General features: G+C 35.2%; 1 protein-coding gene across 1 annotated transcript in view; it reads right to left on the bottom strand.

The window, feature by feature from the left end:
- The window catches only part of LOC102800858 (potassium voltage-gated channel protein Shal-like), a 119,859-nt gene that overhangs the window by 5,157 nt on the left and 91,335 nt on the right, over nt 1-23,367 (bottom strand). Inside the window, exon 4 of the mRNA XM_085496965.1 lies at nt 2,055-2,144. Coding sequence (XP_085353091.1) covers nt 2,055-2,144 — 90 coding nt within the window. The remainder of the gene's footprint in view (nt 1-2,054; nt 2,145-23,367) is intronic.

Raw genomic sequence — 23,367 nt, 5'->3', positions numbered from 1 at the left:
CAGTGAAGATTGGACAACTTGGACTGGGATCAGTCAACTATGAACCAAGTAACATACAACCAACTATGGCCCAGCACTACACATTGAATCAATGAAGATTGGTCAACTTGGACTGGGACCAGTCAACTATGAGCCAAGTAACATACAACCAACTATGGCCCAGCAGTACACATTGAATCAGTGGAGATTGGACAACTTGGACTGGGACCAGTCAACTATGAGCCAAGTAACATACAACCAACTATGGCCCAGCAGTACACATTAAATCAGTGGAGATTGGACAACTTGGACTGAGACCAGTCAACTATGAACTAAGTAACAAACAACCAACTATGGCCCAGCAGTACACATTGAATCAGTGGAGATTGGACAACTTGGACTGGGACCAGTCAACTATGAACTAAGTAACATACAACCAACTATGGCCCAGCAGTACACATTGAATCAGTGAAGATTGGACAACTTGGACTAGGACCAGTCAACTATGACCCAAGTAACATACAACCAACTATGTCCCAGCAGTCACATTGAATCAGTGAAGATTGGACAACTTGGACTGAGACCAGTCAACTATAAACTAAATAACAAACAACCAACTATGGCCCAGCACTACACATTGAATCAGTGAAGATTGGACAACTTGGACTGGGACCAGTCAACTATGACCCAAGTAACATACAACCAACTATGCCCAGCACTACACATTGAATCAGTGAAGATTGGACAACTTGGACTGAGACCAGTCAACTATGAACTAAGTAACATACAACCAACTACAGTGTATGGCCCAGCACTACACATTGAATCAGTGAAGATTGGACAACTTGGACTGAGACCAGTCAACTATGAACTAAGTAACAAATAACCAACTATGGCCCAGCAGTACACATTGAATCAGTGAAGATTGGACAACTTGAACTGGGACCAGTCAACTATGACCCAAGTAACATACAACCAACTAGGGCCCAGCAGTACACATTGAATCAGTGAAGATTGGTCAACTTGGACTGGGACCAGTCAACTATGAGCCAAGTAACATACAACCAACTATGGCCCAGCAGTACACATTGAATCAGTGGAGATTGGACAACTTGGACTGGGACCAGTCAACTATGAGCCAAGTAACATACAACCAACTATGGCCCAGCAGTACACATTGAATCAGTGGAGATTGGACAACTTGGACTGAGACCAGTCAACTATGAACTAAGTAACAAACAACCAACTATGGCCCAGCAGTACACATTGAATCAGTGGAGATTGGACAACTTGGACTGGGACCAGTCAACTATGAACTAAGTAACATACAACCAACTATGGCCCAGCAGTACACATTGAATCAGTGAAGATTGGACAACTTGGACTAGGACCAGTCAACTATGACCCAAGTAACATACAACCAACTATGTCCCAGCAGTCACATTGAATCAGTGAAGATTGGACAACTTGGACTGAGACCAGTCAACTATAAACTAAATAACAAACAACCAACTATGGCCCAGCACTACACATTGAATCAGTGAAGATTGGACAACTTGGACTGGGACCAGTCAACTATGAACCAAGTAACATACAACCAACTATGGCCCAGCAGTACACATTGAATCAGTGAAGATTGGACAACTTGGACTGGGACCAGTCAACTATGAACCAAGTAACATACAACCAACTATGGCCCAGCACTACACATTGAATCAGTGAAGATTGGACAACTTGGACTGGGACCAGTCAACTATGAACCAAGAAACATGCAATCATGGCTCACTAGTACACATTGGACCAATGGGGATTGACCAACTTGGACTAGGATCAGTCAACCTTGAACCATGTGCGTTTTATCATTTGTAGGATCACGGAACAACCCCAGCTGTAGCACTAAATTTTTGGCCAGGGTGGTCCTAGATCAACTACCGATTAAATAACATATAAACTGCTATAACAAGAGCTCTTTTTGTTTTAACAATTTTATCTGAGATTTTTTCCTGACCACATAGTAGATACAATTATACCTGTGCATAATACACATGCAGAATAGTGCCCATTCAATTACTTACGGTGGTTGTCTCTAAACATTGTAAAAGATGATGATGTTGTTTTTCAAAACCAGACATGTTAGCGGTAAACTCTTCCATCGTGCCACCTCCCTGTAATGAGAAAGTGAAAATTGATTAACACACATTAGTGACATTAATATCCCTTATTTTCATTCTTTGCATTCCTAAAACATTTTAGATGATAGGTGTGTAGGTGATGTGAACAAAAACATTCCAAAAACCAAACTGTTTCAACCCTTTGAACACCAACGTCAAACGTCCACACAAAATAAAGTCACATCATTTTTTCCATACTTTGGTCTTGACCAAATAAGAACTCAATTTTATTTGGTTCAAAATTAACAAAAAAAATCATAGAAAAATGAATATAAAAACATGCAAAATACATTGAATTTTTGGTGGAAAATATAATGATATTCAAAGGGCTAAAAACATACAAAATCAAACGACAACATCTTAAACATTTAGGTGATTTTACACAAGGGGCACTGCATATGTGATTAGTATCCCTGTATACCGGTAACTGTACATTTGGATAACAAGACACTGTTTAATGATTTATAAAGTCATTGTTTGCCTATGAGGGATTTGAATGTGAATTCCATGTATACTAATAGTAGGAGAATGTTAATTGAATGCGACAATTATGTTGTATGTGTGTTTGTACAGTTGTCACGGATAATACAGTAAAAACACTTTGAAATGACACAACATTAGAGAATTTGACTCAAAGCATAAATTAAGGGAATTTTAATAAAACTGCCAAAACAATCTCATCATGGGATTATAATTTATTTTACATCAACTACATCTCAAATTAATGAAATTACAGATTAACTAAATCAGCCTAATATAACAAGCTAGCACAAAAGATGCATTTTACAGTAATTCATTTCAAAATTCAACAAAAATACTTGTTTTAACTATTAAATATATTCATGTACATAGCAGAATTTCTGACCAACACTGAGAAAACAATAAGCAACAGTTTTGTTTTCTTCTCAGCCTGTGAAATAATTGCATGACTGTATTTCTGTTTGTTGTCTGTCCACTGGCACTTATTTTTGCTGTTGCAGAAATCCAGCATTGCCTTTGACAATACAATTCCTTCCGGATTGACATTTTGGTGGCAAGCATAAACTTGAAAGTATGGCTTTTAGAAATGGGTTGCTATGGAGATATTCTAACATGCCTAAAAAAGTTGTGTTGACATCATTTCAATTGTAAAACTTTCACATATTTTTAAAAAAAATATGTTTAGTGCCAGGCAACAGTTCTGGACATTGAATGTCATTGTTGTCCCTCCTGACTTTTTGTATGTACAAGTGCTAGTACTGACACACAGTGCATTTTTGCCACCGAAGTTGTCTTCTTGTTTGGGACTACATGACAGGACTGTGTGGCCATCTCTCTATCAAATGGCAATTTTAATGTGCTATCCTGGCGTCAACCAGGCTTGGTCGAACACAAGCACCTGCAGACCTTAACCAAGGTTCCAAACGCCGCATTCGTTAGTGAATGAATCTCAGCCAGTGGAATTGGCCTTCCCATTCCCACACTCACCCAGCGTAGGGGTGACCCATTTGATGTTCAGCCTAAGATAAGATTTGACCTTGGGTCTACTGGTCAAGAGTCTGATGCAACAACCACTATGCTACCAGTGGTTGGTGGTCACTTTCACATATAATACACAGAGAACTGACAAGCGCTGTCTGCATATTTGACTGCAGTTGCTGATGAGAAAAACACCACCTGCTTCTGACAAAATTCACAGAGATGAAGAAATTGATCAGACTCAGCAGTAATAATATCATAAATTAATTCAGAAAGACACCGATGGTTGCGTTTGTCAGTTTGCAATACACAACGGTACAATAAACAATTGTTATTAATATTTTAGTAGGATTTTCAATTTTGTGAAATTATAATCTTCAAAATTATGATTAATTGGTGTCAAAAGTTCATGAAATGTTTTCCTATGAAGAGCACTGTCACCATGGCAACCATGAGATGAACTGGAGTGCTGATGACATGATTGATATAAAGTAGAATTCCTCATCAGGTTATTTTTCTTTTGCTTATTATTGCATATTGTATTTTCAAAATCAGTTGTTTAATCAGCAATGAGAGAACGAGTCATGCGGGAAAAACGATTTGTACTTCATTTTTTTTTTTACATTCATAATCACAATATAAATGTGAGCTAAATAAAATGTCAAACAACGAGGTAAGTTGGAGACTTCCATCATAAATTGTTATCACTTCAAATGATTCCTCCAAATTAATTAGACTTCCAAACGAAATATGAAACTGTTATTGCGGTATCAACATTGAGAGCGCCCTCTATAGTACTGAAATTCTGTTTGTATAATCTTAAAGATAATTTCACCAGCACCGTTGCAAATAAGATATACTACATACGAAAACAGATGCACATAGTGATGGACCATCAAGCTAGCAATAGGTCAACTAGTAGCGACAGCACATATAGATCAAAACGAACCACAATTAATATGAGTTTTTTATTGATTGATATCAACAAATGCTCCAGTAGATTATATGCTTGTCTTTTTTTGTTTGATGATAATTTCAAAATTTTTAACTGAGAACAGATTCAACAACGATTCCACAAATTGATACCCTAGTGTTTATGAATCATTTCAAAGAAAACACACTAATTACACACCAGTCATAGTAATATGTATTGAAAAGTGCAGCTTTTTAAATAAACCGCATTATTTTATTCAATCTCAATATCAGTGGGTCAACAACAACCATTGTTGTTTCAATTTTTTATAACTCTTTAAAAGCTGGTTGCAGCTGTTTAAATGTTTTTTTCTTCCTAGCAGAGAGATGGACTATTAAAATGATTTGATCATCGGACTGGCTGGCTGGCTGTCTGTCTTCATCAAACAAACATGCAGTCGTGAGAATAGGTACTCAGCGAATAGCAGCACAAGTGTGACTATTATATTCGCAAGCGATCTGTCATACAGGAAGCGCTGAACTTTTTTGTCACTGCATAAGAAATAAGAAGTTGAATTCTGGCTTTCATGTACAACAAACCCAATCTATTCATTTTAAGTAATGTTTATAAATTTCAATGGCAGTTTAATTCCCCCAGTCAATTGAAAATGCAATCAGGCATTGATAGTCTGAATTGCGAAATTTATAAATGTTTATAAAAATGTTAAGAATGGGTTTGTTGTGTCAATAGTACACTGATATTTCATAGCCTTCTGAAGATTCACACATGTTCAATCAATCAAGATAAGATCACGAAAGGTTTTAATAAAAAAGCATGAATATTAATTAGCTTATTTGCATGCAGTTGTTGTGCATCTCACATAGCCATAAAACTGTAATGTTATTCTAATGGCCATTAAAGATTTGATGAAATTTATAGTACTACTAATTTTTTCTGCCAATGTTTTCAATAATATTTCATCAAGAATACCGACCAACCAATAAGCATCGGTAAGCTACGATAGTGAACATCCATTACCATATATCACGTAAAATAATTCTCACAAACTGAATAATGTATATACTATGTATCATTCTGAGTTTATATTTGTTGATGAGAAATACAGTTTTTGAAATTTAGACACGGTTTGCCCTTCTATATAGAGATCTCGTGAACAATAGCACATAACGAACATTATGATGTAATGATATATGAAACGTCATACGATGATTCGGATAAAACAGGATATATAATAAGGGTAATTAACAACAGTTGAAATGAAATCACAAAACAAACTCATTCGATTTTGTGTACTATCACAACGTAGACACGATCAGACCCAACATCTTCTGTAAATGCATATCATATTTGAAATACAGATTATTCATTCATGTAAAGTTAACTATAAGCGACTTTTAACACTGTCTTCACAAAGTGTTAGAAAATAGTCCTGGAACAGTACTAGTACCAGGCAACATGCACTGTCAGTGTGAGTTTATATTTGATCACGCGTGCAATGTTTAATTACTATTAAAAACACATTTCTGCATATCTATAGTAAACAAATAACATTTCTACTGACATCTCCACATCACCTTATCAAAAGCATATACTGGTACTATACGGTACACCTAACCAGAAATGATTTGTGAAATCAACAGAAGATTAAAGCAATACTGATGCCACAACTGCACAAACATGCATGATATACTTGTTCGGTTATTGTATTGTCTGATTTGACATAACCATATCATGTGACATATGTTATATTTCATTGAAATGTAATAAACGTAAACACTCCTCACGCCAATCCCAATTCCAATCTCATTAGTGCTGTATATGAACATCTTGTATATATCATATCTTCAAATAACAATTTGATATATATTTTTGTGAATTTGTATATATCAAGTACACACACCAAAACATTATTCTCTACACGATCATGACACAATTTCATCAATGAGATCTTCACATAAATACATCATAGGAGAATCCTAATACATTAGCCGTCCGCTTAGCTACGCAGAAAACAGCAAACTGGAGTGATGATACCGTCATTATCATACGATCATTTCATACACACGGCATCATCTCCAAGTTCATAAATAATAAAAAAAACAAAAAAAAACACTAAAATCTCATAAATCTCAAAACCACAGAGGAATAAACATCATTTAACGGAAGAGCTTTACTTTTAACAATTGTATTCTCATCATAGTGTGATTCAATGAAGCAAAGAGGCTATAAATAGAAACGATAGCAGTAAATCTTCTTAAATAATTAATCATATTCCCACCTGGGAAAAAAAGTTGGTCATTACAAGCTTTCCAATTGACATTCACAATTTTCATGTCCAATGTGGGCAAAGGTAGTCAATTATTACGAGGCCTGGTACAGGTGGATTGGTTTGATTCCTTGGCAATTTGAGCATGAAAATACCAATAATGAATGTGGATTCAGAAAAATATGAATACTAAAACAACAAAAAAGATCATCAAATAAAAATTATTATTATAATTTATTTTTTTAATCTGGAGATTAAATTTGTTTGATGACAATTTAATCACTTATATATAGGACAGAAAACAAGAAAATGTTTAAAAAGTATTTAATTTTGAAATAAATCAACCTAAAATATGGAATCATAATAACAACAATATATAAATGTCATATCTCTTGTAGAGCAAAGAATCCAGTGTTGACAACTCTCATGCTTCATGTAGTCACTGAGAATCTTTAATTAGTTATTCAATTGAGTTCCGAGTTCTGCCATTACCTCAGAAACTTGTGCACTCAAGTGTAAAAATGTTTAAATTTCGTCTGTGTGTGTGTGTGTGTTGGGGGGGGGGGTAATTTTTGCAGCGTAAATGTCAGAATGCTGGGAACCAGTGCATGCTAGAAAACAACCTCCCATTCTCCATGGAAACTGACTGATGGTGCCATAACTCAAAACTCATCTATTAGTCGCAAGATTGATTATTCACCAAAGTTATGAATTTTGAAATATAACTCAAATAGAATTACTAATTGCAAAGTCAGTGTCACAACAACTATTTTAATTGATGATCATGGAAACTAATAGGACTAATTACCGGGCACCAGGGTATGATCAATATTATAGAAACACACATTTTTATCATTTCCATTTTCAAGATAATCTAATGGGTTAGGCAATGGCAGTTAAAATAGTAGAATAACATTATATAGCATATGATATACATGTATAGTAATTCAGATGAATGGCTAAATAAAACAATTTGAATTGAAGATAACAAGAATTAACAGGTTTTTGTGGGAAAGAGAAACAAGTTTATATCAGCTGTTGTGTTATAATATAGAGTTGTTCTGTTGTCTACTGATCTATGCAGTAAGTATCAGTGTGAGGGAATTATACTCACATTTATATAAATATCCAAATAATTATATAAAGTGACTCTTAAAGAATGAAATGAGATGATCTTGGTATGTCAGCTCCTTTGAACCTTTGCACCAGTCTTGGTTTATTCTCGGTCAATGATCGCTGACTAATTCATTACATTCACTAGAGAGCATAGTCAGTGATATCTCCATGTACAACGTTTCAGCAGTCAAAATAAAAATAGACATTGCATCCCTATCCCTACTGTTATTGCAATCCTGAAATCAATATATTTTTGACAGCTAAAAATCAGCTTGTTGGTTTGGGTCATAAAGTGACTATTGATATGCCATTTTATTTTCAACTGTTATACAATAATGCCTATTGTTTTTCAATTAAAATCGGCTATGTGTTTACATACATTTTTGTAGCATCTCTGTCTGAACGTATTGTAAAACCATCAGCAGTCTGTGCATATTCATAACCTAATTTGCATAATAATTAGTCAATTTTCAACTCTTCCGTTGCATATCTCTCGAACAACTCAACAATATTATTATAGTTATATTAAAATCTCACTTCTTAGCAACCTGGTGATGTCATCACAATTTGTAATTAAAATTGTTCTATGTTAGTTACAAGCGTCTATCTGAAATGGAAATTCACGTCTATAAAGACCATTTTAATGAATTTCCTTAGATTGGTCACAAGTTTTATAGTATTAGCTTCTACTGTATTTGCTTATTAAAAAGACAATATCCAATAAAATGTTCATGTAATTCAAAACAAACATCATTTTAGGGGATTTCAAAGAACAGGTATGCAATTCCTGGGATTGCACCAGTGCATCATGGGAGGTATAATCTAAATGGCCCATCCATCGAGTTGTGCTATGTTTACTAACACTATCAGGGGTGTTTATTCTATGTGCTAATCAATCGCATGTTGTGACAAAACGTATTGTCATGATTTAAATAACCCTTGATTGAGAGTCGTTTTGAACAGTATAATTCAAGGCTGTTTATATCATGCCTCCTTCTCAACTTTTAGGCAAGAATTGTGCTTAACTTTCGAGCGAAAAAAATTAACTTCAGGCACCATCCACAAAAAATGTTCATTTATAGTCTGTTTTTTTGGTTTTTTTCACATAAAATGTTGCGAAAATTTCAAATTTTTTGATCAAAAATAATGTCACATTTTGTCTGTTTTCCAAAATTAAGATCCAATTAAGTGAAAATTACAGAAAATGTGAAGACATTTACCCAAATGAAAAGGTTGGTGATTCAAATCAAAGGGTGAACTCTTGTCCAATTGATGTCAAAATCATAATTTACATGTACATATATTGATTGTATAGTGGATAAAGAAACACCATGCATTCTGACTGTTAAAGCGAGAGGGTCGCGCGAGAATCGAGTCCCAAGAGATAACAACACATGCTAAAAATGCAAAGGCTCATGGGTAGATGCTTGTTCATAAACAATGACACGCTATGGCCATCTGACGCATGCGCATGTGACAACACCCTGATTTAAGAGTGATATCAATGCAGCATATCAGAAAGGCAAGTTAGCAATACTGCTTTAAGGCAAGCATCCAGTACTTAGACTGTGGCACCAATGAGATTTTTACCGGGTTGTGAATATGATAGACCAGTAAATCAATAACTTTTATACCAGACAGCAGAGTTTGCAGTATGATCTATGTCCAATATCTCTTTATAGAATGACCAGCCCCCAAAAAGCAGGCTAAAAACAGTGAAATTATTGTGTATCTGTCCTCTTGAGAAGCGTTACGGCAGAAGTTGACACTCTGACTGTACAACTTTGCACGGAAATATTACATAAATAGTTTCTAAATAAAATTATAATAGCGAAAAATAAAGACATGAAACTTGCCAGTGTTTCTTACGTGTGGAACAACTACTTTTAGAACTGAAAAACACAAATATGACATACTGTTTTGCTATGAAAGATTTTCAAAATCTTTAGTGGTTTACATCCCAAAATAATGGTATCTTCCACGATTTGGCCACAGTGATGATAGGAAGAAATCATGTAGTGGTATTCCAATATTAAAAACAGGCAACAAATGCTTGTCTGTATTAAAGCAACATTGCTAACTGACGCACTGTATTTGTGTTTGAACGCTACATGTGGTGGTAGTAAGAGAATATTTATAAAGATCTAGGGTTCTAATTAATTCATATTACAGTCAAGTTACGAGATAAAATCTGGAAACTAGATACACTATGGCCTCAAGGGATGAAGTTCTTACTATGTGACTCCGTAATTTGAGAGGATTAAACGTTATTTTGATTTAAACACTGGACTCAATACTTGCTGTAAGTGTGGGGGTAAACAAGTTAAGTGCAAATGTAATTTACAAATCTGTACATTGGTGTACTTAATTGAATGGTATTTAGCAAAGGATGTCGATTCAATTAAGTCCCAGTGATTTGGATGCCTGACACATCACAAGACAATTAAGATAAAACGTCATAGGGTAAAATTTCAACAGAATACTCCAAGAGAAATATGTTATAGAATCCAACGAGTCAGTTCAAACCTCAAAGAGTGATCATATTTCCTTATATGAATGTAATTTTCACTACAATACCAGCTATCAACAAATGATACGTGTATGCTATGATTACACATTGGTCATCTACATATATGTAAATGCAACATGCACAATTGTGACCATGCATGTCTTTTTGATTCTGGGTTGGTCAATAACTGACCCTCTGTAAACTAATTGCAGATGATCTATTTTATAAGCTAAAATGATTGAGGAAGTTTGCATTGTATTGTTTTGACATTTTTAAGTAAGTCAATGCAACCAGGCACATTGTTATTTATTTCCTCAGTAATATATGTTGACGAATGGCTCCATTTATTAATGAATTAATTAAATTCCATATAAAAACCTCCTGCCTATAAAGGCCCATTTCTGTATGTAACTTTGGTGGCCACTATACACAGGTTTGACTAGCTAAGTTGGTCATTATACAGAGGTTTTCCTTTAGTGTTAGTGGTCATTATACACAGGTTTTTGCAGTAGCTTTGATGGTCACTACACACAGGTTTGACTAGCTTTGATGGTCATTATACACATGTTTGACTAGCTTTGATGGTCATTATACACATGTTTGACTAGCTTTGATGGTCATTATACACATGTTTGACTAGCTTTGATGGTCATTATACACATGTTTGACTAGCTTTGATGGTCATTATACACATGTTTGACTAGCTTTGATGGCCACTATATACATGTTTGACTAGCTTTGATGGTCATTATACACATGTTTGACTAGCTTTGATGGTCATTATACACATGTTTGACTAGCTTTGATGGTCATTATACACATGTTTGACTAGCTTTGATGGTCATTATACACATGTTTGACTAGCTTTGATGGTCATTATACACATGTTTGACTAGCTTTGATGGCCACTATATACATGTTTGACTAGCTTTGATGGTCATTATACACAAGTTTGACTAGCTTTGATGGTCATTATACACATGTTTGACTAGCTTTGATGGTCATTATACACAGGTTTGACTAGCTTTGATGGTCATTATACACATGTTTGACTAGCTTTGATGGTCATTATACACAGGTTTGACTAGCTTTGATGGTCATTATACACATGTTTGACTAGCTTTGATGGTCATTATACACATGTTTGACTAGCTTTGATGGTCATTATACACATGTTTGACTAGCTTTGATGGCCACTATATACATGTTTGGCTAGCTTTGATGGTCATTATACACAAGTTTGACTAGCTTTGATGGTCATTATACACATGTTTGACTAGCTTTGATGGCCACTATATACATGTTTGACTAGCTTTGATGGTCATCATACACAGGTTTGCCAGTCGCTTTGATGGCCACTTTACACAGGTTTGACTAGCTTTGATGACCACTATACACAGGTTTGACTAGCTTTGATGGCCGCTACACACAGGTTTGACTAGCTTGGATGGCCACTATACACAGGTTTGACTAGCTTGGATGGCCACTATACACATGTTTGACTAGCTTTGATGGTCATTATACACATGTTTGACTGGCTTCTGTGGTCACTATACACAGAATTGACTAGCTTCTGTGGTCACTATACACAGATTTGACTAGCTTGGATGGCCACTATACACAGGTTTGACTAGCTTTGATGGTCATTATACACATGTTTGACTGGCTTCTGTGGTCACTATACACAGGTTTGACAATAGCTTTATCCTCAAGAATTACCAAATCTTGGCCAGATTTTCTTTTCGTACACAGGACATCAAGGTATCAGTAAGTGCCACAGATGCAGTACGCATTGTCATGCAGATGTTATTGTCGTACAGATGTTGTCATGCAGTACTCATCTGAATTTTCTTACATGCGATATATATGTCACATAGGACTCATTATTAATAACTATGACAAGTAACTTCATAGAATAACAATATGGTCCACATCATTCCACCAATATCATTATTAGTTGGCAGTTTGCCAGGAGCAAATTTTATAGACCATTTAATTTTTCCCAGAAAATATTTACTTTTATATGGGTACTTTTTAAATAACTTAACAAAACATTCTTAGTTTAGTTTTCAGAGCAACTGACTCTGTTTCTAATAAGCATTAAAAGCCCACAGGGAGGTCACAACCAAATAAACTAAACGGCAATGGGAGGTTTGGCATCAGATTAAAAATCTGACTTTACTCATCTTTCACAAAATAAAAATGTACCATATTTTCCACAGCTATTATTAATTTTTTAACAAGATCGGTAACCAGTGAGAAATTATACCCACCATGTCCAAAATTAACAAAGAAATTATAGAAAAATAATGAAAAGTGTTGCACCAAAATTGATGAAAAATGATGGTGCTCAAAAGAGTAAGATTGAAAATAAGCTTTAGTCCAAACAGACGTGCAATATTAGTATGTGTTATCATGCACATAGACTGAATTAATTTCACAAAATTACATCATAATTTATAGGGACAGACGACTTATTTTTATTGCCAAAAAAAAAAAACGGCAAAAAATCTCAAAATATATATTGATGCAATTTGATTCAGTAGATTGATATACATTGGTTGGTGCAGATAACCTTCTCCCACGCGCACAGACACAGAGTCTCATGTTCGTATTCTGGACAGTATTTTTCAAAGACATGACTGATTATATATATGCACCAAAGATTATGCTTTAGAGATGGAATCATTCTGGGCACATACGAGATAGTGCTCAGTCCACTCCATGGGACATCTATTATATAGACGGATAAATAATTATTAATTTATTCCATGACTAGAATTTTAATTTCCATCAAAGCATTTTGGGATAATTAATGTAGCCAAATCATAGGATACTGTTTTGGGGGCTTTTTCCGAAAAAATAAAAGTCATTTTTTTGTGTTTTCATACTACATGTATCAAAAATATATTCTACGTACTTATGGGGAGGGGGTATATGATTCTACATGAAATACATATCCTCTGTGAATTTTGCCAATCTTTCATAGATGTGTATGTTACTGTATATGTTCTATGACAAGCACATCTCCAATAGAGGTGTATGTACTGTATTTGCTCTATTAGAAGTACATCTCCAATAGAGGTGTATGTACTGTATTTGCTCTATTAGAAGCACATCTCCAATAGAGGTGTATGTACTGTACTTGCTCTATTAGAAGTACATCTCCAATAGAGGTGTATGTACTGTATTTGCTCTATTAGAAGTACATCTCCAATAGAGGTGTATGTACTGTATTTGCTCTATTAGAAGTACATCTCCAATAGAGGTGTATGTACTGTATTTGCTCTATTAGAAGTACATCTCCAATAGAGGTGTATGTACTGTATTTGCTCTATTAGAAGTACATCTCCAATAGAGGTGTATGTACTGTATTTGCTCTATTAGAAGCACATCTCCAATAGAGGTGTATGTACTGTACTTGCTCTATTAGAAGTACATCTCCAATAGAGGTGTATGTACTGTATTTGCTCTATTAGAAGTACATCTCCAATAGAGGTGTATGTACTGTATTTGCTCTATTAGAAGTACATCTCCAATAGAGGTGTATGTACTGTATTTGCTCTATTAGAAGCACATCTCCAATAGAGGTGTATGTACTGTACTTGCTCTATTAGAAGTACATCTCCAATAGAGGTGTATGTACTGTATTTGCTCTATTAGAAGTACATCTCCAATAGAGGTGTATGTACTGTATTTGCTCTATTAGAAGTACATCTCCAATAGAGGTGTATGTACTGTATTTGCTCTATTAGAAGTACATCTCCAATAGAGGTGTATGTACTGTACTTGCTCTATTAGAAGTACATCTCCAATAGAGGTGTATGTACTGTATTTGCTCTATTAGAAGTACATCTCCAATAGAGGTGTATGTACTGTATTTGCTCTATTAGAAGTACATCTCCAATAGAGGTGTATGTACTGTATTTGCTCTATTAGAAGTACATCTCCAATAGAGGTATATGTACTGTACTTGCTGTAATAGAAGCACATCTCCAATGGAGGTGTATGTACTGTATTTGCTCTATTAGAAGTACATCTCCATAGAGGTATATATTGCTGTATTTGCTCTATTAGAAGTACATCTCCAATAGAGGTGTATGTACTGTATTTGCTCTATTAGAAGCACATCTCCAATAGAGGTGTATGTACTGTATTTGCTCTATTAGAAGCGCATCTCCAATAGAGGTGTATGTACTGTATTTGCTCTATTAGAAGCACATCTCCAATAGAGGTGTATATTACAGTATTTGCTCTAATAGAAGCACATCTCCAATAGAGGTGTATGTACTGTATTTGCTCTATTAGAAGCACATCTCCAATAGAGGTGTATGTACTGTATTTGCTCTATTAGAAGTACATCTCCAATAGAGGTATATGTACTGTATTTGCTCTATTAGAAGCGCATCTCCAATAGAGGTGTATGTACTGTATTTGCTCTATTAGAAGTGCATCTCCAATAGAGGTGTATGTACTGTATTTGCTCTATTAGAAGCACACCTCCAATAGAGGTGTATATTACTGTATTTGCTCTATTAAAAGTACATCTCCATTAGAGGTGTACATACTGTATTTGCTCTATTAGAAGCACATCTCCAATAGAAGTATACATTACTGTATTTGCTCTGTTAGAAGTACATCTCCATTAGAGGTGTACATACTGTATTTGCTCTATTAGAAGCACATCTCCAATAGAAGTATACATTACTGTATTTGCTCTGTTAGAAGTACATCTCCATTAGAGGTGTACATACTGTATTTGCTCTATTAGAAGCACATCTCCAATAGAAGTATACATTACTGTATTTGCTCTGTTAGAAGTACATCTCCATTAGAGGTGTACATACTGTATTTGCTCTATTAGAAGCACATCTCCAATAGAAGTATACATTACTGTATTTGCTCTATTAGAAGCACATCTCCAATAGAAGTGTATGTACTGTATTTGCTCTATTAGAAGTACATCTCCAATAGAGGTATATGTACTGTATTTGCTCTATTAGAAGCACATCTCCAATAGAGGTGTATGTACTGTATTTGCTCCATTAGAAGCACATCTCCAATAGAGGTATATTACAGTATTTGCTCAATTAAAAGCACATCTCCAATAGAGGTGTATGTACTGTATTTGCTCTATTAGAAGCACATCTCCAATGGAGGTGTATGTACTGTACTTGCTGTAATAGAAGTACATCTCCAATAGAGGTGGATGTACTGTTTTTGCTCTATTAGAAATGCATCTCCAATAGAGGTGTATGTACTGTATTTGCTCTATTAGAAGTGCATCTCCAATAGAGGTGTATGTACAGTATTTGCTCTATTAGAAGTACATCTCCAATAGAAGTATATATTACTGTACTTGCTCTACTGGAAGTACATCTCCAATAGAGGTGTATATTACAGTATTTGTTCTATTAGAAGCACATCTCCAATAGAGGTATATGTACTGTATTTGCTCTATTAGAAGCACATCTCCAATAGAGGTGTATGTACTGTATTTGCTCCATTAGAAGCACATCTCCAATAGAGGTATATGTACTGTATTTGCTCTATTAGAAGCACATCTCCAATTGGTGTATATTACTGTATTTACTCTATTAGAAGCACATCTTCAATAGAGGTATATGTACTGTATTTGGTCTATTAGAAGCACATCTCCAATAGAGGTGTATGTACTGTATTTGCTCAATTAGAAGCACATCTCCAATAGAGGTGTATGTACTGTGCTTGCTGTAATAGAAGCACATCTCCAATAGAGGTGTATGTACTGTATTTGCTCTATTAGAAGCACATCTCCAATAGAGGTATATGTACTGTATTTGCTCTATTAGAAGCACATCTCCAATGGAGGTGTATGTACTGTATTTGCTGTAATAGAAGCACATCTCCAATAGAGGTGTATGTACTGTACTTGCTGTAATAGAAGTACATCTCCAATAGAGGTGTATGTACTGTATTTACTCTATTAGAAGCACATCTCCAATAGAGGTGTATGTACTGTATTTGCTCTATTAGAAGCACATCTCCAATAGAGGTGTATGTACTGTACTTGCTGTAATAGAAGCACATCTCCAATGGAGGTGTATGTACTGTATTTACTCTATTAGAAGCACATCTCCAATAGAGGTGTATGTACTGTATTTGCTCTATTAGAAGCACATCTCCAATGGAGGTGTATGTACTATATTTGCTCTATTAGAAGCACATCTCCAATAGAGGTGTATGTACTGTATTTACTCTATTAGAAGCACATCTCCAATAGAGGTGTATGTACTGTATTTGCTCTATTAGAAGCACATCTCCAATGGAGGTGTATGTACTGTATTTGCTCTATTAGAAGCACATCTCCAATAGAGGTGTATGTACTGTGTTTGGTCTAATAGAAGCACATCTCCAATAGAGGTATATGTACTGTATTTGCTCTATTAGAAGCAAATCTCCAATAGAGGTGTATGTACTGTGTTTGGTCTATTAGAAGCACATCTCCAATAGAGGTGTATGTACTGTATTTGCTGTAATAGAAGCACATCTCCAATAGAGGTATATGTACTGTATTTGCTCCATTAGAAGCACATCTCCAATAGAGGTGTATGTACTGTATTTGCTGTAATAGAAGCACATCTCCAATAGAGGTATATGTACTGTATTTGCTCTATTAGAAGCACATCTCCAATAGAGGTGTATGTACTGTATTTGCTCTATTAGAAGCACATCTCCAATAGAGGTGTATGTACTGTACTTGCTGTAATAGAAGTACATCTCCAATAGAGGTGTATGTACTGTATTTGCTGTAATAGAAGCACATCTCCAATGGAGGTGTATGTACTGTATTTGCTGTAATAGAAGCACATCTCCAATGGAGGTGTATGTACTGTATTTGCTCTATTAGAAGCAAATCTCCAATAGAAGTGTATGTACTGTGTTTGGTCTAATAGAAGCACATCTCCAATGGAGGTGTATGTACTGTATTTGCTCTATTAGAAGCAAATCTCCAATAGAAGTGTATGTACTGTGTTTGGTCTAATAGAAGCACATCTCCAATAGAGGTGTATGTACTGTATTTGCTATATTAGAAGCACATCTCCAATAGAGGTGTATGTACTGTATTTGCTCTGTTAGAAGTACATCTCCATTAGAGGTGTACATACTGTATTTGCTCTATTAGAAGTGCATCTCCAATAGAGGTGTATGTACTGTACTTGCTCTATTAGAAGCAAATCTCCAATAGAGGTGTATGTACTGTGTTTGGTCTAATAGAAGCACATCTCCAATAGAGGTGTATGTACTATATTTGCTCTATTAGAAGCACATCTCCAATAGAGGTGTATATTACAGTATTTGCTCTAATAGAAGCACATCTCCAATAGAGGTATATGTACTGTATTTGCTCAATTAGAAGCACATCTCCAATAGAGGTGTATGTACTATATTTGCTCTATTAGAAGCACATCTCCAATAGAGGTGTATATTACAGTATTTGCTCTAATAGAAGCACATCTCCAATAGAGGTGTATGTACTGTATTTGCTCTATTAGAAGCGCATCTCCAATAGATGTGTATGTACTGTATTTGCTCTATTAGAAGTGCATCTCCAATAGAGGTGTATGTACTGTATTTGCTCTATTAGAAGCACACCTCCAATAGAGGTGTATATTACTGTATTTGCTCTATTAAAAGTACATCTCCATTAGAGGTGTATGTACTGTATTTGCTCTATTAGAAGCACATCTCCAATAGAGGTGTATGTACTGTATTTGCTCTGTTAGAAGTACATCTCCATTAGAGGTGTACATACTGTATTTGCTCTATTAGAAGTGCATCTCTAATAGAGGTGTATATTACAGTATTTGCTCTATTAGAAGCACATCTCCAATAGAGGTGTATGTACTGTATTTGCTCTATTAGAAGTACATCTCCAATAGAAGTATATATTACTGTATTTGCTCTACTGGAAGTACATCTCCAATAGAGGTGTATGTACTGTATTTGCTCTATTAGAAGCAAATCTCCAATAGAGGTGTATGTACTGTGTTTGGTCTATTAGAAGCACATCTCCAACCAATAGAGGTGTGTGTGCTGTGTTTGCTCTATTAGAAGCACATCTCCAATAGAGGTGTATATTACAGTATTTGCTCTATTAGAAGCACATCTCCAATAGAGGTGTATGTACTATATTTGCTCTATTAGAAGCACATCTCCAATAGAGGTGTATATTACAGTATTTGCTCTAATAGAAGCACATCTCCAATAGAGGTGTATGTACTGTATTTGCTCTATTAGAAGCGCATCTCCAATAGAGGTGTATGTACTGTATTTGCTCTATTAGAAGTGCATCTCCAATAGAGGTGTATGTACTGTATTTGCTGTAATAGAAGCACATCTCCAATAGAGGTGTATATTACTGTATTTGCTCTATTAAAAGTACATCTCCAATAGAGGTATACATTACTGTATTTGCTCTATTAGAAGTACATCTCTAATAGAGGTGTATATTACAGTATTTGCTCTATTAGAAGCACATCTCCAATAGAGGTGTATGTACTGTATTTGCTCTATTAGAAGTACATCTCCAATAGAAGTATATATTACAGTATTTGCTCTATTAGAAGCACATCTCCAATAGAGGTATATGTACTGTATTTGCTCTATTAGAAGCACATCTCCAATAGAGGTGTATGTACTGTATTTGCTCCATTAGAAGCACATCTCCAATAGAGGTATATGTACTGTATTTGCTCTATTAGAAGCACATCTCCAATAGAGGTGTATGTACTGTATTTGCTCCATTAGAAGCACATCTCCAATAGGTGTATATTACTGTATTTGCTGTAATAGAAGCACATCTCCAATAGAGGTATATGTACTGTATTTGCTCTATTAGAAGCACATCTGCAATAGAGGTGTATGTACTGTACTTGCTCTATTAGAAGTACATCTCCAATAGAGGTGTATGTACTGTATTTACTCTATTAGAAGCACATCTCCAATAGAGGTATATGTACTGTATTTGCTGTAATAGAAGCACATCTCCAATAGAGGTGTATGTACTGTATTTGCTGTAATAGAAGCACATCTCCAATAGAGGTATATGTACTGTACTTGCTGTAATAGAAGCACATCTCCAATAGAGGTGTATGTACTGTATTTGCTCTATTAGAAGCACATCTCCAATAGAGGTGTATGTACTGTACTTGCTGTAATAGAAGCACATCTCCAATAGAGGTGTATGTACTGTATTTGCTCTATTAGAAGCACATCTCCAATAGAGGTGTATGTACTGTACTTGCTGTAATAGAAGCACATCTCCAATAGAGGTGTATGTACTGTATTTGCTCTACTGGAAGTACATCTCCAATATAGGTGTATATGTACTGTATTTGGTCTATTAGAAGCACATCTCCAATAGAGGTGTATGTACTGTGTTTGCTGTAATAGAAGCACATCTCCAATAGAGGTGTATGTACTGTATTTGCTCCATTAGAAGCACATCTCCAATAGAGGTATATGTACTGTATTTGCTCTATTAGAAGCACATCTCCAATAGAGGTGTATGTACTGTATTTGCTCTATTAGAAGTACATCTCCAATAGAGGTGTATGTACTGTATTTGCTCTATTAGAAGCACATCTCCAATAGAGGTGTGTGTGCTGTATTTGCTCTATTAGAAGCACATCTCCAATAGAGGTATATGTACTGTATTTGCTGTAATAGAAGCACATCTCCAATAGAGGTATATATTGCAGTATTTGCTCTATTAGAAGCACATCTCCAATAGAGGTATATGTACTGTATTTGCTCTATTAGAAGCACATCTCCAATAGAGGTGTATGTACTGTACTTGCTGTAATAGAAGCACATCTCCAATAGAGGTGTATGTACTGTATTTGCTCTATTAGAAGCACATCTCCAATGGAGGTGTATGTACTGTATTTGCTCTATTAGAAGCACATCTCCAATGGAGGTGTATGTACTGTACTTGCTGTAATAGAAGCACATCTCCAATAGAGGTGTATGTACTGTATTTGGTCTATTAGAAGCGCATCTCCAATAGAGGTGTATGTACTGTATTTGCTGTAATAGAAGCACATCTCCAATAGAGGTATGTACTGTATTTGCTCTATTAGAAGCACATCTGCAATAGAGGTGTATGTACTGTATTTGCTGTATTAGAAGCACATCTGCAATAGAGGTGTATGTACTGTATTTGCTGTATTAGAAGCACATCTGCAATAGAGGTGTATGTACTGTATTTGCTGTATTAGAAGCACATCTGCAATAGAGGTGTATGTACTGTATTTGCTCTATTAGAAGCACATCTCCAATGGAGGTGTATGTACTGTATTTGCTATATTAGAAGCACACCTACAATAGAGGTGTATGTACTGTACTTGCTGTAATAGAAGCACATCTCCAATAGAGGTGTATGTACTGTATTTGCTGTAATAGAAGCACATCTCCAATAGAGGTGTATGTAACGTAAAGCTTTGTTGTTTATTTTGATGTTGAATGAGGTTATCAGCAAACAATTACAAAACTTAATTTTATCTGGGAATTGCAAATGACGATCACTATCAGACAGTCTGCACTGTTTTACTTGTAGAACAGGCAACAAGAATATACTTGGTAGTGATTAATAAACACTATATGTGGACTGGTCAATACTAATACATCACTTGTTTTGTCTCATTGCATCTAATTACAGCACGGTCTTAAAAAAAAACTCTATTAAATAGACCAGGCCCAAAATACTCCCATATTCACTGTATTAGACCAGGCCCAAAATACTGCCATATTCACTCTATTAGACCAGGCCCATAAAAACTACCATACTTACTCCATAGATTTGCGCTACTACAGTTTCCGGATCCAGGAAGGTCTAAAAATTACCATATTTACTCTATTAGACCAAACCCAAAATACTCCCATATTCACTCTATTAGACCATGCCCAAAAAACTACCATATTCACTCTATTAGACCAGGCTAAAAAACTGCCATATTCACTCTATTAGACCAGGCTAAAAAACTGCCATATTCACTTTATTAGACCAGGCCCAAAAAACTACCATATTCACTCTATTACACCAGGCCAAAAACACTACCATATTCACTCTATTAGACCATGCCCAAAAAATTACAATATTTACTCTATTAGACTAGGTCCAAATAATTACCATATTTACTCTATTAGACCAGGCTAAAAAAACTGCCATATTCACTTTATTAGACCAGGTCCAAAAAATTACCATATTCACTCTATTAGACCATGCCCAAAAAGCTACCTTTTTTAACTCTATTAGACCATGCCCAAAAAACTACCATATTCACTCTATTAGGCCAGGCTAAAAAAACTGCCATATTCACTTTATTAGACCAGGCCCAAAAAACTACCATATTCACTCTATTACACCAGGCCAAAAACACTACCATATTCACTCTATTAGACCATGCCCAAAAAATTACAATATTTACTCTATTAGATCAGGTCCAAATAATTACCATATTTACTCTATTAGACCAGGTCCAAAAAATTATCATACTTACTCTATTAGACCAGGTCCAAAAAATTACCATATTTACTCTATTAGACAAGGTCCAAAAAATTACCATATTCACTCTATTAGACCAGGCCCAAAATATTCCCATATTCACTCTATTAGACCAGGCCCAAAATACTGCCATATTCACTCTATTAGACCAGGCCCAAAATACTCCCATATTTACTCTATTTGACCATGCCCAAAAAATTACCATATTTACTCTATTAGACCAGGTCCAAAAAATTACCATATTTACTCTATTAGACCAGGTCCAAAAAATTACCATACTTACTCTATTAGACAAGGTCCAAAAAATTACCATATTCACTCTATTAGACCAGGTCCAAAAAACTACCATATTCACTCTATTAGACCATGCCCAAAAAGCTACCTTTTTTTAACTCTATTAGACCATGCCCAAAAACTACCATATTCACTCTATTAGACCAGGCTCAAAAAAACTGCCATATTCACTTTATTAGACCAGGCCGAAAAAACTATTATATTCACTCTATTACACCAGGCCAAAAACACTACCATATTCACTTTATTAGACCAGGCCCATAAAAACTACCATACTTACTCCATAGATTTGCGTTACTACAATTTCGGGATTCAGGAAGGTCTAAAAATTTGAAGTGTACTGAAACACACACTCACATCATTAAAAAAATATATTACTGCAGCAACTCAGTTGAGAGGATTATTTGCTTTAAAAAATTACAGATTTGAAACTTAATTGCTGCCTCATCCAGGTGCATGGGGACACATACTACTAAGAAACCATCAAAGACCGGTCGTACAGCGACAACATTCGATAGAGACATACAGTATTAATCAATAAAAAAAAACGTTATCTCACAGACTCTACATAAATAAATAATTATTAGCTCTAATATTGAAAAGTCTCAATATTTAATCTAAAAGCCAATGAGCAGCAATAGACAGGGATTTAAAGTTTATCAGCAATGCTGAAAGAAATTTCATGAAGCAGTAACTTCTACCATGAAATTTAATAACACACCATCAACACTTAATTGTATACTCATTAAATCTCAATTCTTTCTGAGTTTTAATAATTGATAATATAATAATACTTTTTTTCATATAAGTTAAATGCAGAGATATCTTTTTTCGCATTCTGAAAGCTGTTTCAAATCTGAATAAAGCCTTGAGGTGGTAGAGGCTCTTTTTGCTTTTAGGGCTTATCAGATAAGCAACCAATCAGAACACATGTTACATGCTGCTTTTCTAGTAAGAAGTGCTCTAGTTGGTTGACAAATTACATCAGATCCCACATGAGCATCAACCAATCAGAACACGTGTTACAGGCTGCTTCTTAGTAAGCAGTGATCTGATTGGTTGACAAATTCCATTATCATATTTTAAACAAAA

The sequence above is a fragment of the Saccoglossus kowalevskii genome, chromosome 3 (assembly GCF_978046115.1).
Source record: "Saccoglossus kowalevskii chromosome 3, keSacKowa6.1, whole genome shotgun sequence".
NCBI classification, from domain to species: domain Eukaryota; kingdom Metazoa; phylum Hemichordata; class Enteropneusta; family Harrimaniidae; genus Saccoglossus; species Saccoglossus kowalevskii.
This window is presented reverse-complemented; position numbering and strand designations above follow the sequence as displayed.